This window comes from Psammomys obesus, unplaced genomic scaffold (assembly GCF_907164565.1).
Source record: "Psammomys obesus unplaced genomic scaffold, mPsaObe1.curated_primary_1811, whole genome shotgun sequence".
NCBI lineage: Eukaryota > Metazoa > Chordata > Mammalia > Rodentia > Muridae > Psammomys > Psammomys obesus.
Genome location: NW_026594216.1, coordinates 960,640 through 980,300, shown reverse-complemented (window position 1 = coordinate 980,300; position 19,661 = coordinate 960,640). Strand labels below are relative to the sequence as shown.

At 39.9% G+C, this 19,661-nt stretch overlaps 1 protein-coding gene across 1 annotated transcript; it reads right to left on the bottom strand.

The window, feature by feature from the left end:
- Positions 1-5,620: 5,620 nt before the first annotated feature.
- LOC129684934 (succinate dehydrogenase [ubiquinone] iron-sulfur subunit, mitochondrial-like) lies at positions 5,621-6,454 on the bottom strand. Its single transcript, XM_055618205.1, is given in 1 exon segment — positions 5,621-6,454. A coding segment is annotated over 1 exon segment (834 nt).
- Positions 6,455-19,661: the final 13,207 nt, after the last annotated feature.

Here is a 19,661-nt window from a genome sequence, read left to right as displayed (position 1 = left end):
AGGGGGGAAGTGATCAACGAGCAGGCCAATCAGATTATGTCAGAGGCAGTCCCTCTTCCCATTACTATGTAACCCACTTGGACACTGAACTGCCATGGGCTACACCTGTGCAGGGGTTCCAGGTCATCTCCACAAATAGTCCTTGGTTGGAGTATGATTTTCTGGGAAGTTCCCTGTGTTCAAATTATCTTGTTCTGTTGCTCTCCTTGTGGAGTTCCCGTCCCCCCCAGCTCTTACTATTTCCCACTTCTTACATAAAATTCCATTCACTCTGCCCATCAGTTGGCCATCAGGCTTAGCATCTGCTTTGACAGTCTGTACTGCAGAAGCTTTCAGAGGCCCTCTGTGGCAGGTTTCAAGGTTGTTTCCTGTTTTCTTCTGGCTTTCAGAGGCCCTCTGTAGCAGGTTCCGAGGTTGTTTCCTATTTTCTTTTTCTTCTGATGTCCATCCTCTTTGCCTTTCAGGATGGGGATTGAACATTTTAGTTAGGGTCCTCTCTTTTGCTTAGTTTGTTTAGATGTACAGATTTTAGTAGGTTTATTCTATGTTGTATGTTTATATGAGTGAGTATATACCATGCATGTCTTTTTGCTTCTGGGACAACTCACTCAGGATGATCCTTTCCAGGTCCCACCATTTACCTGCAAATTTCATGATTTCCTTATTTTTCATTGCTGAGTAATACTCCATTGTATAGATGTACCACAGTTTCTGCATCCATTCTTCAGTTGAGGGGCATCTGGGTTGTTTCCAACTTCTGGCTATTACAAATAAAGCTGCTACAAACATGGTTGAGCAAATGTCCTTTTTGTGTACTTGCGCCTCTTTTGGGTATATGCCTAGGAGTGGTATGGCTGGATCTTGAGGAAACACTGTTCCTAGTTGTCTGAGAAAGCGCCAGATTGCTTTCCAGAGTGGTTGTACCAGTTTACATTCCCACCAGCAATGGAGAAGGGTTCCCCTTTCTCCACAACCTCTCCAGCATGTGTTGTCCCTTGAGTTTTTTATCTTGGCCATTCTGATGGGTGTAAGGTGAAATCTCAGAGTTGTTTTGATTTGCATTTCCCTAATGGCTAATGAGGTTGAGCATTTCTTTAAGTGCTTCTCTGCCATTCGATATTCCTCTACAGAGAATTCTCTCTTTAGCTCTGTTCCCCATTTTTTAAGTGGATTACTTGGTTTATTGCTTTTCAGCTTGTTTAGTTCTTTATATATATTGGATATGAGTCCTCTGTCAGATAAAGGGTTGGTGATGATTCTTTCCCAATCTGTAGGCAGTTGCTTTGTTTTGATGACGGTGTCCTTTGCTTTACAGAAGCTTTTCAATTTCATGAGGTCCTATTTATTGATTGTTGCTCTTAGAGCCTGTGCTGTTGGTGTTCTGTTCAGGAAGTTTTCTCCTGTACCAATGAGTTCTAGGGTATTCCCCACTTTTTTTTCTAGCCGATTTAATGTGTCTGGTTTTATGTTGAGGTCTTTGATCCACTTGGACTTCAGTTTTGTGCAGGGTGATAAGTATGGATCTATTTTCATTTTTCTACATGTAGACATCCAGTTGGACCAGCACCATTTGTTGAAGATGCTATCTTTTTTTCCATTGTATGGTTTTGGCATCTTTGTCAAAAATCAGGTGTCCGTAAGTGTGTGGGTTTATTTCTGGGTCTTCTGTTCGATTCCACTGATCCACCATTCTGTTTCTATGCCAGTACCATGCAGTTTTTATAACTGTTGCTCTATAGTACAGCTTGAGATCAGGGATGGAGATACCTCCAGAAGATCTTTTATTGTAGAAGATTGTTTTAGCAATTCTGGGTTTCTTGTTATTCCATACGAAGTTGAGAATTTTTCTTTCCAGGTCTGTAAAGAATTGTGTTGGCAATTTGATGGGAATTGCATTAAATCTATAGATTGCTTTTGGTAAGATGGCCATTTTTACTATGTTAATCCTGCCAAGCCATGAGCATGGGAGATCTTTCCATCTTCTCATATCTTCCTCTAATTCTTTCTTCAGAGACTTGAAATTTTTTTCATACAAGTCTTTGACTTGCTTGGTTAGGGTTACACCAAGGTACTTTATGTCATTTGTGGCTATTGTGAATGGTGTTGTTTCTCTAATTTCTTTCTCAGCCCTTTTGTCTTTTGTATACAGGAGTGCTACTGATTTTTTTGAGTTAATTTTGTATCCGGCCACTTTGCTGAAGGTGTTTATCAGCTGTAGGAGTTCCCTGGTAGAGTTTTTGGGGTCACTCATATATACTATCATATCATCTGCAAATAGTGATAATTTGACTTCTTCCTTTCCCATCTGTATCCCCTTGATGTCCTTCGACTGTCTTATTGCTCTAGCAAGGACTTCCAGCACTATGTTGAAGAGATATGGAGACAGTGGGTAGCCTTGTCTTGTCCCTGATTTCAATGGGGTGAATTACCTTTTTGATACATACTCATACTTGGTTTTTTAGTATTTTACTAAGGATTTTTACATCTATGTTCATCAAGAAATGAACCTGTATTTTTCTTTTTCTGTTCTGTGTTTACCTGATTTGGGCAACAGAATAATACTGGCTTTGTAAAAGGAGTTTGGAAGTGCTCCATCTGTTTCTTTCCTGTTTTTCTTTTGAGACAGGCTTTCATTGTGTAGGTTTAGGTGTTCTGGAAATAGCTATGTAGATCAGCTTGCCTCAAATTTCATCTCTAGTTTTTAAAAAGTAATTTAAGAATTATTTATTGTAGAGCTCTTAAAAGTCTGGTAGACCTCTGGTTTGCATCTGTCTTGGCCTGGGTTTTCTTGTAATTGGCTTTTTGTTACTCTTTTAATCTCTTTGTTATGGATGTATTTAAATTGTTGATCTCTTCTTGTTTCAGCTTTGGTGGTCTTTACGAAAATAGAAACTCACCCATTTCTTTTTAAATTTTTAACTTAACAGAGTATAAGTTTTTAATGTATTGTCTTATAATATTTTGAGTTCTCTGGTGTCTGCTTTAATGTTTCCTTGTTTACTTCTGATTTTTTTTTAATTTGGATCCTTTTCTACAGACATATGGATTAATGAAACAAAACAAAATACCCAGACCGGAGTACACATAATTACAGCCATCTTATATTTGACGAAGCTGTGCACAAAATGCATGCACTGGAGCAATGAACAGTAACAAAACATTGTACATAACTGGATCTGGAGAAATTAGATGTCCACATAAGAAGAATAAAATTAGATCCACATCTACAACCCTGTCTTCATAAAATTAAAAGGCTTATGTATAGCAAAACAATCCATCAAGTAAAGGGAAAGCCCATAGTTTGGGTGAGAATTTTTGCAATATACATCTATCTGATAAAGGATTAATATCCAGAATATGCTCAAAAAGCAAAGTCAAGAAAAGAAATGACCCAGTTAAAAATGGGCTAGAGATCAAAACAGAGTTCTTTAAAGAAGAAATAAAAATAGCTAAGAAATATTTTAAAAAGTTCCAACATCCTTAGCAAATAGATTAAATTATTTAAATAAATTAAAACTAGCTTGAGATGGTTAAGATAAAGAAAACAATTGATAGAAAATGCTTGCAAGGATGTGAGGAAAGGAAAATCCTCACTCACTGTTGGTACAATTGCAAACTAGTACAAACACCATGGAAATTACTGTGGAGAGCTCTCAAGAAGCTAAAAGTAGATTTCCCATATGACCTACCTATACCAATCCTTGACATATGCAAAGGACTACTTCTCAGACACTTGTGCAGTCATGACCATTGCTGCTGTATTTCAAAAGCTAGGAAATGGAAACAACCTAAATGTCCTTCATGTGATGAATGGATAATGAAAATATGGCATATAACATATACATTATAGAAAGAAAAATAAAATCATAAAATGTCCAGGCAAATAGATCTAACTAGAAAATAGACTGAGTGAGAGAACTCAGACTAGAAAGAGAGCTGCTTCGTGTTTTATTTTTGAATTCGAGTTTCAAGTCCTTAGATGTGAGTATATAACCTGGAATGACTTTAGAAACCAACAAAGGAAAAAGGGACTACAGGGTAGGGAGTAGGAGCTCTAGAGAGGAGGGCAGGACACAAGTGTTAGGAAGGAGAAATGGAAAAGTCAGGGGTAAGATTTATCTGGGAGGAGGAGAAGAGGACGAAACAGAGGAAAAGAGAAGGAGGAAGCATAGGGTACACTAAGATTGATTGCAAAAGTCATAGGGAAAGATTATATATATAACGTATCAGTGTACTGCCATTTGCACTGATGATGTCCCCACCTAGAGCGGTATATTATCTAATAAAATCCTAGCGCCAGGCATGGGAAATCTGTGTCATGTCATGTGTAAGAGAGGTGCAAGAGATTCCCAAAAGAATGCAGACTATTTCCTTTGCCCTTGTTGCCTCCCAGAACTTGAAGGCAAGAGCCTATTGTTGAAGCCACCACACACTTTGGACAGAGGACTTGGAGACACTGAGCAGAAACTGACCCGGAAGCTTCCTTCCCTGAAGACTAGCTCTTAGAATCCCAATGTACTGTGAAAACTACACACACACACACACACACACACACACACACACACACACACACACAGAGAGAGAGAGAGAGAGAGAGAGAGAGAGAGAGAGAGAGAAATTAATAGTTTTATATAGCTGTGATGCTTACGAATTGTAACTATTACCAGAGTGGCAAAAATATACACAAGGGTGAAACAGTGGAACTTAGACCTTAGGAGTGACCAACAGCCATCTTATTGACTTAAAGTCTGCTCAGCAAGAGGAAATTCCTGAACAGTACTGTAAATCTAGCGAAGTACCCAGAGCTACTGAGGTTATGGGTTTTAGAATGGAATAGAACTACTACTGCCACTTTCCAAAACCAGTATAACTTCCAACTGCATTTTTATATCCACAAATAAGTGTAGCTTACCTCATCCGAGAAGCTTTTTTTTTTTTTTTTTTCTGGAGCAGCTGGAGACCATTACAGGAAAACAACAACAATGATGATGACGACGACAACAACAACAAAAAAACCTGTAAGTGGTCACAGAGGACATACTGTGGAGTTTGCATCCCCAATAGAAAAACTTACAACACAAACTCTTAAGTCTCAGGGAACATTGTCTACGGGTGGTTGCACAAAAGCCAGAAGACTGAGGGAAGATAGTATATGACAGGGAACAGGGCCCATGAAATATTTTTGATTGGAAAGAGTTGTTTTCGTACAATGTTTTCTGGTAGTTCCCAACTTCTCCCACATCCCTACATACTCAACTCCATGGCCCTTCCTTTTTCTCTCTCTTTAAAAACCAACCAACCCAAAACCCACAAATCAACCAGCAAACCCACATGAAACCCCTACAAAACCATAAAACTGAAACCTAAAATATTCAAGCAAAAGAGCAATATGAGAAAAAAAAGTACTAAAACGAAGTTTCATGAGACAATAAGACTACAAAAGCACCATTGAGTCTTTTTTGTGTTGGTCAGTTACTCATGGGCATGGGACCCACACTTATGTGTGTGTGTGTGTTTTTAATTTCTTAACATGTTTATTATACATGCTGTATTCATGGAGAATCGAGGAGCCTGAAGGGACTGAAGTCAGAACTGACAGCCACATTCAGCACGGAGAGGGTTAGGCCAACGCCCTCTTTTCCTTGTAGGTCGCCATCATCTTCTTGATTTCGGCAATCGCTTTCCCTGGGTTCAGACCCTTGGGGCAGGTCTTCGTACAGTTCATGATGGTGTGGCAGCGGTAGAGAGAGAAGGGGTCCTGCAGTTAGGCCAGGCGCTCCTCTGTGAAGTCGCCTCTGGAGTCCATCATCCAGCGATAGGCCTGCATGAGAACTGCAGGCCCCAGGTACTTGTCTCCGCTCCACCACTAGCTGGGGCAGAGACACAGGATACATTCACACAATCCGTCCAGCTTCTCGTGCTCCTCGACGGGCTGCAGATACTGCTGCTTGCCCTCCTGAGACTCGTCCTTCTTCTTCAGATAAGGCTCGATGGATTTGTACTGTGCAGAGAAGTTACTCAGATCAGGGACTAGATCCTTGATCATATACATGTGCGGAAGAGGGTAAATTTTTGACACTTTGCCGAGGTCCGTGTCGATCCTGCGTGTGCATGCCAGAGTGTCGCCTCCATTGATGTTCATGGCACAAGAGCCACAGATTCCTTCTCTGCATGATCTTCGGAAAGTCAGAGTGGAATCAATTTCATTCTTAATCTTGATTAAAGCATCCAACACCATAGGTCCACACTTATTCAGATCAACCTCGTAAGTCTGCATTCGGGGTTTGTCTCCAGTTTTGTCGGGATCACATCGGTAAATGGCAATTTTTTTGAGCCAGGGAGCTGCAGCAGCCTCCGTCTGTGGCCCTCGGCAGGCCTGGAACTGATGGCTGACTCTGCTGAGAGCGGTAGCCGGGAAGCCACGCCTCAAGGAGAGCCCAACAGCCGCCACCATCTTGCCTCCTGACGTCAGGCCCACCCTCTGCCCTCCGGCATCCCGTCGAACACCGCGGTGGGAAGCGGGCTTCTCACCCTGAAGTCTGCCTGATGTGTGGTTTTTGTATTTAATGAGACTCCAGTAGAAATGACAAATCTTAATGTGGTCGCCTAAACAAGATTGGTACAGGGATAGCACCGGATGATATAAAAATGTAGATGGGGGAAATCTCACAAAAACCACCTCTAGAAGAAGAGCTACAGGCAATTAATGACTCCCAAGAGTCAGAGAATCAGTCTTCCCCAGAAATGAACTCCCAGACCACTTGCAATTCCAAGTGGTCAGCTTTCAACAAATACACAAATGAACAACACTAAATGGACTCAGGAGTGTGTGTGTGTGTGTGTGTGTGTGTGTGTGTGTGTGTGTGTGTGTACAAATATGTAACAAAGAAGAGGTCATGAATTTGAGAGGGAATTATGGGAAGAATTGGAAGGGGGAAAGTGAAAAAAATGTCAAGACAGTACTCACATATGACATTCTCACAAAACTGCTTAAACAACCACACAGACAATCAGAACTAGAATACCTCCCTTAAGCCCCTGCCAGACTTCTCTTTGCTACTTGAGTCAGCAATTGCTGTCTAAATCTTTTCCCCAAACCATTTCTCATTGCTTTGATAATGCCAAGCTACCTTGATTTCTTTTGCTATGCTAATCCCAGTGTGGATATGAACGGATGCTCTCACACCGTGGTTGTGTGTGGTTTCCTTATTATGCTATCATGCTGAGAAGAGGGTTGAACTCTAGCAGGCTTCAGGATTCAGAACTAGGTACAGGAACATTGCCTACTTGACCCTAGTAGAACAAAATTGGCAAATCTAAGAGGGATTCAATCCTTAAATGTAAATGTAAGAGCTAAATGAGCCAAATGTGCTGAAATACTGCATGTTGTTAATGACTGTAAGTGCCTCTTTATGACCTCATAATGCTGGCTGCATAGTTTGGGAAGATAATATATCTGTAAGCACTCCTGACATTCCATTTAAAAGTTGATTTCTAAATAAATGGGTTGAAACTCAATTAGCCTCAACACTGAAGGGTTCTGGGCCTACCTCAGTCGGAAGAGTATGGTCAAAGGTGACAACTAAAAAGCATAGTCCAGATGCTTGCATTAAAATATGTAAACTGAGAATGTTTTAAGTGCATCTGAGTACTTCAGTATTTCGTAAATAGTGCAGTAACATTATCAAGCCTGGATATTGAGAAGCTAATAAGCAAATGGCTTGCTCACTCTTTATAGTGATGTGTACTTGAGCCGAAGGAAGGACCAAGGATGGCTAGAATATTGGGCTGCTCCTTTTCACTCAGTTTACTGAATCCTTATAATATAAAGAATAAAAATTGAAATTTTTACTATATGCCAATGAAGTCTTATAAATGGAGTCTTCTGAGATTATTTTGCTAGGATAATAAACATGGCAATAGAAAATTGTTTGCATGGACCTGAAATATAGTACATTTACTTTACCTGCTTCTTTTTTTTACTATTCAGTTGATTCAATAAAGCAACACATTTAGAAGATTCTGAAATAGTTGGTAATTATAATCTCTCCATTTAGTTTATGTGGACAGGACCATCCTTTTCATGGTTGTTTTATTCAAGTGATTTGTTTGGAGTTTTCTGCATAGTAGGAATTTCTTCAGATATATAAAATTTACATTTAATGAATTACTCACCTTGATTAACCAAGGCATTAACCACACAGGTAAAATTGAACATACATACATATATATGTCTGAATAGAATCTTGGTTATGTTCTGCAAGCATTTATATACTTTCCTCACATTTCTACATATTCATTTTCTGCATTATGTCCCAGATCTCTGATATTTCTGAGAAAGCATGTAACGTGCAAAATTATGCTTCTTTCACATCCGAACAGAACTGTTAGCATACATTTCAACAGGAAGGTATCAGAAAGACAAATTGGAGTGTATTTCTAGTCATCTTTCTACAGCTGCACTAATTTGGATACTCCTATGGAACTTTTCGTATTTGTTTAATGCAGTAAAATCCACAAAAGTCCCATTAAACGTAGAGCAGAGTTGGGAAGCATCCTTCCTGCTAAGCATCAGTTACTTAGAGCCAGAGAAGCTCCAGTCAGCCAAATTTCTGTTGAGGAACCGTGAAGATGAATGTGTCATCCTTCAAAAACAGAAGACGTTGGAAATCAGGTAATTTAATTTGAAATATGAAATGTATCTAATTGATTTGCAATACTGTCTCTGAGGCACAGCTTATTGGAAATGCAAGATTCAGAGGTTTGTAGGCCCACGACAACAGATATGAAAATATCCTACTACTCCTTCTGGGGGAACAAGAAGAAATAGGAGAAAGAGGGAGGTGGGTGTTGCATGACTTTGCAACTCCTGGGGGCTGCTTTACCTCATCTACCATCTGGAAGACTACTAGCACAGAAACCTGTAGTGGGGATGGTTTGCTCTGAGCTACGACATTAACTGGTGCATGTATATTTCCCAACTCTTGATGAAGACTCTCAGATAGTTAAACAGTATTTAGATTAGGATGTGAGTGGGCTAAAGATGAATTTTTTTTTTAAATCAAGCCTATCTTTATTTGGATAATGAAGTAATATTACCAAGTGGTGATTTCTTTTATTCTTATGGTCTAACTTAGATAATTTCTTTTCTCTGTCTCCAGAATGGCAATAAACTTCAGAGATTCAGCCAATTAATATTACAATGATTCTGATTGCTTACACAGGGCTTACAGCTCACTATCATTAAAGTTCTGCATGCTGTTTTAAGAATGCACAAGAGATTTTCGAAATCCCAAATAAATACTGCAATTTCTTACAGGCATAGATCTGGACAGCTTGAAAGTATTAAGATAATGATTGCTAAGAATAGCAACATCCACAATAAATATGCTCAACTCCTGAAAATTGCTATGTTTATCTAATGCGTTTTCTCAAATGTTGTCTCCCATTCCAAAAACAGACTACTGGCAACTTCTGTTTGGAAGAAAGGACATCAGAAATAATTTGGCTAGTTAGATGAAAGCCAATTTGTATGTCTGTTATGTATCTACAAAGTGCTAAAAAGAATATGTTAAAATAACATGGAGTGTGTGGGTAATTAATTTCAAAAGGTAATTTATACTACAAACGGAATAAGAAAAGCATTGCTATCATTTTCATGTGTATGTGGCATGTCTGGGTCTGTGCATGTTTGCATATGTGTTCACAAGTGTTAGTGTACGTGAAAGTGAAGGGCTGAGGTGGCTGCTGGGAGTCTTCTTGGAGTGCTCTCCTTATATATTGAGGCAGGGCCTTTCGCTTGAGCCTATAGGTCACCCTTATGGTTAGATGAACTAGCCATCATGTTCTGAGGGAATCCTGTTTCGGCCTTCCTAACACTGGCATTATAGGTGGGTGTCCACATCCTTCAGGAGATCCGAACTTTGGTCCTCACACTTGCTGCTTGCATGGCATGTGCTTTAACCACAGACGAATCTTCCCAGCCTCATAAATGAATTATTAAGCAAAGTATGGATTAACTAAGATGCAATGCTTATTACTTCTAAAAAGCTGAGCAACTAGACACATTGGCAATTGTATGTAGTTTTCCACTTAAAAATTATAATGATAGCTTTTATGGATATTTATTTTTTGACATAGGTTATGGTTATAGCCTATGAACAGGAAAACCGACCTTTTCAGTAAGGCTGGTTTAGTAAAATTCTTAAATTAGTAGTTTAATATGTAAAAGTGGAAATAGATAATACATCAATTACTGAAGCACTTCACACAGTCTTAGTTTATAACTGTCTGTATATACTCACATGGATATATGTACACATAGCACACATTAGTAATGCTTTTTATCTTGTAATATATATGTAATATACTCTTTGATAAATTTATAGATAATATTGGTAAATAATTACTTTGTTTCGATTCTTAAGTCATTCTAATGTTTGTGTATTGTTGTCCAGATATATTTATAGTTTTTAAATTTCTAGTACAACCTTTTCCTAATGCTATGTTAGCATCTGATGAATCTCAAAGCATCAGTTTGATGATCTTTAGTTAAGATTGGCTCCCTTTCCTCTTCAAGAATCGCACAACTGCTTCTCTGCATTTAAGGATATTTAAACTCTGAAGGGCTCAGTATGATAATATGAGTTTTTAACCTCAATTTACATGTGCTCAGCATATTCCTCTTATTAATATCTTTAACATTCTCATTACATCTTTTTAGTAGAACACTATTAGTTCATCCTCATATATGCAAATTTTAGGGTACCAGTTCGCAACAGTATCACTCCACTTATATATTGTGTTTTTAAATATCAAATTTATCAGGTAGTTTTAAAATCATCTTTGTCTTAAAAGCTTTTAATTGACTAATTTTTATTTTAAATTACTTTTCATCATAAATACACTGGAACTATAAAAATTTGTAAAAGTTGTTAATTATCATAACATACTCTTAAATTTCACTAAGTAGTATGACTTGCTTAAAACAAAAAGTAGGGGCTTTCATATTCATAGGTTTGCCTAATACAATGGAATAAAATATGTGCTCCTTTTATTAAATACTTATGTCCTTGCTACTGTTTTGTTTACAGATTATTCCTTAAGTTGACTTTAATTTCAAGCTGTTATAGTGTAAAATGTGTACAATTATGTGCAAGTAAATTCTAGAGGAGATTTGATGACATAGAAAGAACACTTTAGTGCAAAGACACATGTTTTAATTCTAGGTCTCTGTGTTCCTAAAGTTCTCTGAGCCTTCAGTCTCCTGATTTATGATAAGGGGTAACAATAAATGGTTTAAGTTGGATTAAATATGAATTAAATTAAATTCTACTGATCTATCACAGTACCCGACACACATTTAATCTGATATGCTCTAAACATGATTGTCTAGTTTTGCTGGAAGTCAAACATTGGTGTTCAGCATTTGTTCTTACTTGAACGGATGAACTGGTCACAGGAAAGAAACGGTTATATATCAATATTTGCCTCAGAGTCCATTTAATTCAACTCGGGTCAGTAAATAAGTACTTTACCCACCATTTTGTTCATTCCCTCTATGCTGGTCTTGGTTACTTTCCTGTTAGCATTCTCGTCTGCTGAGCATCCAGGACTGCTGAGCTAAAGAAGTTCATTCACAGCTAATTCCCTCTGCTTTGGAGATCGTGGAAATGGCAGGAAGAGGGGCTAGCACCTCATTTCACCTGAGAGCACCTCCCTAAAAGATGCTGGCTGCTGACAAGCATCCCATCAAGAGAAGAACAAGGAAGATGATTTGATGCTTAGAGACAGTTTTGAACATCATGGGTCCCATCATAGAGAACCAAATGAAGAGAGTGGCTGAGATCGGCTGATCTATTCCTGTCAGTTGTGAAATAAAGGCAACGTTTACCTGGCCTTGTTTCCCCGCTGGTTAGCTTGTGGCCTGGTTGAAAAACAAAACGTGACCAGTAGGGAAAGGAGAAGAAGAGAAGCTAGAGAGGACGGGGGAATGTCCAATGATGGGTAGAAGGAGCAGCAAATACTTTTCAAAGACTAATTTATTGCCAGGGACCTAGATTGACAAGTGTGAGCTAGAGTTGAGGCTCTTAGTGGCAACTGCTGCCAGTTTAACAAAAGAGCAGCGCTTTGGGAGCCAGATTTGGAGAACAGATTTTGTGAAGAATCCAGGATTCTGCTGCCTCCCAGGACTTGGTTCTAATTTTGCTTTTGGGCTTGTCCTCTCTGCTCCCACCTCTCAGGCATTCATTCTATTTGGGGGCTTATTGTGGAGGAGGCCAGCTAATGCTGTGTTCAGAAAGAGAGAGATAAAACAGACCAACCACATTTTCTTTGTTATTGAAAACAGGAAAGCAAACTCAAATTGATCTGGGCTTTGGAAGTCTGCTTACATCCGCCCTGAGCCACTGACAGCACCCAGCAGCACACTCCATCTCTGCTCACTGGGAGCAGATTCCTCACTGGTATTTCTCCCTTACCTGTGAAAGTAAACGTAGCTCAGCTCATCTCTATTTGCTCATTTTTCCCCCTCTGAAGGCTTTACTCTGATCATCCCTTTCCTTCTCAATATATTTATATATGTTATATATCATATATATAATTTGGCTGATGTGAGGACAAAGGAGGGATTCAGGAGTGGATGAAGAGTCAGCTTTCTGACACTCGCTGATGCTGCTTGTGTAGGTAGGTGAGAGGCCAGTGTATTGAGCTTCCTGCAAACATGGCTTCCCCTCACGCGTGGTGCTTGGGAGTATCCTTTGTGACAAGGATGCACATTCCATTTGGCCAACTCATCTTCAGTACCTTCTGGGGCGAGGAGATGGCTTAGGGGGTGCTTGCTACATAAGCGTAAAGATCTGAGTTTAGAACCCACGTAAAGGCTGTGTGTGGTGTTGTGGACCTGTAAGCCCAGCTCAGGAAAGGTAGAGACGGGTAGATCGCTAGAGCTTTGCTGGATGAGTTGGTGGGCTCCAGTTTTGGTGAAAGACCCTGTCTCAAAAGTGTAGGTGGGTAATGATCAAAGAATACACCTGACATTGACCTCTGACCTCCACATGCATACACATGTGCACCACATACACATGCACAGATACTTTGCTGAGATTCTTAGGACTGAGCACAAAATCATAATTGAGCATGAAAGAGGCCTTGTGTCTGCTCTATTCAGATGATGTAGAAGGTGAAAGAGTTGCACAGGACAGGAGGTTGAGTCACCGTCCCCATGTCTCCAGATGCTCTGTTTCCTACAGTGTGTGAGTGTGCGCTGGATTAATATCCTAGGATCTCCCCCCTGCCCAGTGGATTAACTTTGTCTATTCATCCTAGATAGGCCACCAACAACATCCCCAAGTAATCATTTCACTCGGTGAACCAATGAGCCAATGGATTTATTGGAATCACAGAAGTGTGGGAACGCCTAAAAAGGTACATTGCTAAAGAAAATAAACTCACCTCAGCACGGTTAATGATTTCCCTACAGCCATCTTCAACTGGCCTTCCACCACCTATACACCCTAGCAATAACTGAGAGTTGGGACAGAATTATATAAAGCTGGGGTGGTTTTGGCAAAAGAAGTGGGCACAGGAGAGAGCGGCTAGGATCTCAGGTGAGGATTAGATAACCCTTCCCATCCACTCTTTCCATGGGGGCACATGAACAAACTGGGCTTTGCTCAGGGTTCTCTTGTAAGTAATCTCAGCTGTCAGTCAAGTTGGTGGTTGTTATTCTCAGGGGACAGTGCCTTTGGGATGGGTAATGTATTCATAATTCCATGTCATCCCAAAGAGCTGGTGTTCATATGGACAAGACAAGTGAGGCCCACTACCTCCGCAAGGATGGCCACGGCCTGAGAACACATCTGCACAGCATCTTGCCTGTATTACTTTGATAAACCTGCTCCATGGTGCTCAATCAATGCACGGGGTTTTGCTCTACTTTTTGAAATTCCCATCTTTTCAAGAGTCCAAAGGTCACTTTTCTGATTAAGCCACGATCCCAGGGATTTACTCTCAATTTCTCTCTACGTATATTTCTGAAATTACAAGTGCTTGAAGGAGTTGGGGCCGGGTAGTGGGTTTTGACCGGGACTTTCCCGTTTTCAGCAGAGTACAGCTGGTTTTGATAAGAGTCCAGAGATTCTGAAATCATCTCTCACTCTCAGAATTGATGCCATAGTTGGGCCACTGTAGAAGCAGTCTGGATATATGGTTGACGGTAGCTTTCTCAGTACTCACAGAGCAAAACAGAGGAAGAAAATTTCTGGAGAGATGGGATTTTTTTTTCCAGTATTAGATTTTAAGACATACACGGTGTTTCCCCAGCTCATACACCTGCTTTGAAAAGTAAACATCTAGATGTGGCTCACTGAAAAGTACACTAGGACATTTAACTCTACATTTTCTTTATAAGGCATCGCAAATCAGTTAGGCTGAAGTTGTAGTGAAGAGGAAAGCTCCGTCTAAACTGATACCACAGTCAGTTTCCAGGCGGAGAAAATGAGTCCTAGGACTCATGGGAATGTGAAGATAGACTAAGGTGATGAGCAAAATGTACCTGCAACATAGTAAAGACCTGTTGCTTTAGCTTTCATATCTTCAGGTTTACCAGTTGCTGTTGAAGGTTAAGAAATAATAAACAAATGACAGTGTTTGGAGCAAGCCTGTGGATTCTTTAGGGTACCCTCTGGGGGATGAAGATACTAGTCTGTTTCTCAGTTTTTACCATACGCTAGCATCAGCTATGGGATCTCAAAAAGTGAAAATTTGTAAGTTTCTGAGTAAAAAAATAAAAAAAATCTCAGGCCTCCCAAATAAAAAATTCCAGGGATGGGTTTGAAAAGTTCACTAAAATAACCACAAAGAAAAATGAACACCCAGGCAGGTAATGGTTAGATACTAATTTTGGGAACCATCTAATTTTAGTCTTGGAAATCCTTTGCCAGAGGCAGTAAGTTTCCTGGGGATAAACTCATTAGCACACTATCCCAAATGACCTATTATGGATCTGAGCGACAATTAATAGTAAGAACTACATTGAACATCTGGCCGCCATTAGCTGGAAGTTCTGCTTTCCTCAAATGCCCACGTAAGTGAGTTTCCCATTACTGGAACAAAATTCCAGAACACATTAACCCATAAGGAGGTTTATTTGGGGGCCTGTGTCAAGGTAGCACACAGTGGCAGTAGCCCAATTGCTCTCGTCACTATTAAGAAGTGATGGAGAAAGACCATAATTCTATTTGAGAGCATGCCCCACTCACCTGAAGATATCCCAGCTGCCCCACCTCCCAAAGGCTTTACTGCCTTCCAGTAGCACCAAGCTGGAAACTCAGCCTTTGCTACAGGTACCTTTGTGGAGATGCTGTATCAAAACTATAAAGAGGTCAAATATGGCCGGGAAAGTAGTGACTCACAGGAGGGAGAGGTAGATGATTCTGAGAGTCAGGCCATTAAACATCATAAATAGGATGTATCCATCCTCATCACAAGAAGTTATGCACAGTACAAAGCGAATAATTCGAGTTCATAGATTCAGATGAAGCAGCACATTTTTTTTTGAATTTTATTTTTTTCTTATCAGTTACATTTTATTAACTCTGTATCCCAGCCGTGTCCCGATCCCTCATTCCCTCCCAGTCCCTCCCTCCCTCCCTCATCTCCACTGTGCCCCTTGCCAAGTCCACTGATAGGGGGGACCTCCTCCCCATTCATCTGATCCTGTTTTATCAGGTATCTTCAGGACTGGCTGCAAAGCTCTCCTCTGTGGCCTAACAGGATTGCTCCTCCCTTGGTGGGTGGGGAGGCCAAAGAGCCAGTCATTGAGTTCCTGTTAGAAATAGTCCTTGTTCCCCTCACAATGGGAAACCAAATGGTTACTGAGCTACCACAGGCTACATCTGAGCAGAGGTTCTAGGTTACATTCATACATGGTCCTTGGTTGCATGTCAGTCTCAGAAAAGATCCTGTGCCCAGATATATTTGGTCCTTGTGGAGCTCCTATCCTTTCCTCATCAGACTAACTCCCCTTCTTTCTTATGATTCCCTGTACTCTGCCAAAGGTTTGGTCATGAGTCTTTGCTTTGAAAACACTGCTAGTTAGAGTTTTTCAAATGCGCTCAGTAGACTCCTGTCAATGTTCAATGCTCATCCCATCTGTCTTTCAAAACAAGGATCTTACCCCATGTCCGCTCTCTTGATTATCTTTTTTAGGTGTATAGATTTCATTATGTTTATCATATCTTATAGGTCTATATAAGTGAGTATATACCGTGTTTGTCTTTCTCCTTCTGGGATATTTCACTCAGGATGATCTTTTCTAGATCCCACCATTTGCCTTCAAATTTCATGATTTCCTCCTTTTTGATTGCTGAGTAGTATTCCATTGTGTAAAAATACCACAATTTCTGTACCCATTCCTCCGTTGATGGACATCTGGGTTGTTTCCAGGTTCTGCCTATTACAAATAATGCTGCTATAAACATGGTTGAGCAAATATCCCTTTTGTGTACTTGAGCAAACTTTGGGTGTATACCTAGCAATGGTATAGCTGAGTCTTGAGGAAGCACTATTCCTAATTCTCTTAGAAAGCGCCAGATAGATTTCCAGAGTGGTTGTACCAGTTTACATTCCCACCAGCAGTGGAGGAGGGTTCCCCTTTTTCCACAACCTCTCCAGCATGTGTTGTCCCTTGAGTTTTTCATTTTGGCTATTCTGATGGGTGTAAGGTGAAATCTCAGGGTCGTTTTGATTTGCATTTCCCTGATGGCTAATGAGGATGAGCATTTCTTTAAGTGTTTCTCTGCCATTCGATATTCCCCTACAGAGAATTCTCTGTTTAGCTCTGTTCCCTATCTTTTAATTGGATTACTTGGTTTGTTGCTTTTCAGCTTCTTTAGTTCTTTGTATATACTCGATATTAGTTCTCTGTCAGATAAAGGGTTAGTGAAGATTCTTTCCCAATCTGTAGGCAGGCGTTTTGTTTTGATGACAGTGTCCTTTGCTTTACAGAAGCTTTTCAGTTTCATGAGGTCCCATTTATTGATTGTTGCTCTTAGAGCCTGTGCTGTTGGTGTTCTGTTCAGGAAGTTGTTTCCTGTGCCAATGAGTTCTAGGCTGTTCCCCACTTTTTCTTCTAACAGATTTAGAGTATCTGGTTTTATGTTGAGGTCTTTGATCCACTTGGACTTTAGTTTGTGCAGGGTGATAAATATGGATCTATTTTCATTTTTCTGCATGTGGACATCCAGTTGGACCAGCACCATTTGTTGAAGATGCTGTCTTTTTTCCATTGAATGGTTTTGGCTTCTTTGTCAAAAATCGAGTATTCATAGGTGTGTGGGTTTATTTCTGGGTCTTCTATGCGATTCCATTGATCCTCCTTTCTGTTTATATGCCAATACCAGGCAGTTTTTATTACTATTGCTCTGTAGTACAACTTGAGATCGGAGATGGAGATACCTCCAGATGATCTGTTGTTGTACAGGATTGTTTTGGAGATTCTGGGTTTTTTGTTTCTCCATATGAAGCTGAGAATCTTTTTTTCAAGGTCTGTAAAGAATTGAGTTGGTATTTTGATGGGAATAGCATTGAATCTGTAGATTGCTTTTGGCAGGACGGCCATTTTCACAATGTTAATCCTACCAATCCATGAGCACGGGAGATCTTTCCATCTTCTGATATCTTCTTCAATTTCTTTCTTCAGAGACTTGAAGTTTTTCTCAAACAGGTCTTTCACTTGCTTGGTTAGAGTCACCCCAAGGTACTTTATGTGTTTAGTGGCTATTGTGAAGGGTGTTGTTTCCCTAATTTCTTTCTCGGCCATTTTGTCTTTGGTATACAGGAGGGCTTCTGATTTTTTTGAGTTGATTTTGTATCCTGCCACTTTGCTGAAGGTGTTTATCAACTGGAGGAGTTCTCTGGTTGAATTCTTGGGGTCGCTCATATATACTATCATATCATCTGCGAATAGTGACACTTTGACCTCTTCCTTTCCAATTTGTATCCCCTTGATCTCCTTTAGTTGTCTTATTGCTCTGGCTAGGACTTCAAGTACTATGTTGAAGAGGTAGGGAGAGAGGAAGCAGCACATTTTTTTTATCTTTGGTTGCATTCATTGCTAATGATGTGACTCTCACTGGCATCCTGAAACAAGATAGTTTTGAAGCAATAAAATGCAGTAGATTATCTTTATATTTCTCTTCTTAAAAATCACAATCTAAAATGCCCAGAGTTAGTAAGAGAAATAGAAATAGATACTCTTATAGATGCTAGTTAATAGGAAATTAGTAAGTCTTTTAGGAGGGCCTTTTGGCATAAATTACCTGGTAGCTGGTAGAATATATAAAAATTTAGTAGCAACTATGATGTCCCCAAATAGAAATATATCAGTTTATTATTGCACACGGGCACAACAAAGTGAAACATAGTCATGGTTTAGGCTAAAACTTAATACACAGACAATACTTAAAATACACTGTTAATGGCAGTTTAGTGTCTAAGTGGGTTACATAGTAATGGGAAGAGGGACTGCCTCTGACACAATCTGATTGGCTTGCTCTTTGATCACCTCCCCCTGAGGGGAGAGCAGTCTTACCAGGCCACAGAAGATGAGAATGCAGCCACTCTGGATGAGATCTGATAGACTAAGATCAGAAGGAAGGAGAGGAGGACCTCCCCTATCAGTGGACTTGGGGAGGGGCATGCACGAAGAAGGGGGAGGGAGGGTGGGACCGGCAGGGGAGGAGGGAGGGGCTTATGGGGGGATACAAAGTGAATAAAGTGTAAAAAAATAATAATAATAAATAAAAAAGAAAAAAAAAGAAAACAGATGCAGAGACCCACAGACAAACATTAGCCAGAGCTTAGAGAATCATATGGAAGAAATAGAGGAAGGCTTGAAAAAGCCAGAGAGGTCAAGATCACCATAAGAAGACCTACAGAATCAACTAATCTGGCCCATAGGGGTTCACAGAGAAAGAATCATCAACCAAAGAACATCTGTGGGGACAGATCTAGGTCCCTTACACATATGTAACAAATGTGCAGCTTGGTCCTCACATGGGGACCTCTAACAGCAGGAGCAGAGGCTGTCTCTGACTCTGTTGTCTGCCTTTGGTTCCCTTTTCTCTAACTGGACTATGTCATCTAGCCTCAATGGAAGAAGATGTGCCCAGTCCCACTCGATATTCCAAGGCAGGTTGATGTGCATGGGAGGACTCCCCTTCTCTAAGAAGGAAGGGAGGCAGGGAAAAGGAAAGGGAGGGGAGGAGAGAGGGAGGGACTGGGAGGAGAGGGGGAAGTTCTGATCAGTATGTAAAGTTAATTAATTAATTATTGAGAAAATAAATAAATAAATACCCTAACATGGAAAAAAATACACTGTTAAATTTAAAAAAAAAATGGTATACTTTCTTGTGTGTGAAAGAACTAACATCAAATAACAAGAGTAATTTTTTTTTCTGGATGGTTGCAGCATGAATGATTTTAATTTTTTCTTTTTACCTAACTATATGTCTGTTTTAAATCATAATTCATATGCTAAGTTTATCAGAGAAAAGAAACACATTATTAGAAAAGCTTCAATCAACAATGATTTGTTCTAAGGTTATATATGAGTCACCATAATTATATTTTAGGTCACCTTCAGATATAGTTTTGGTGTT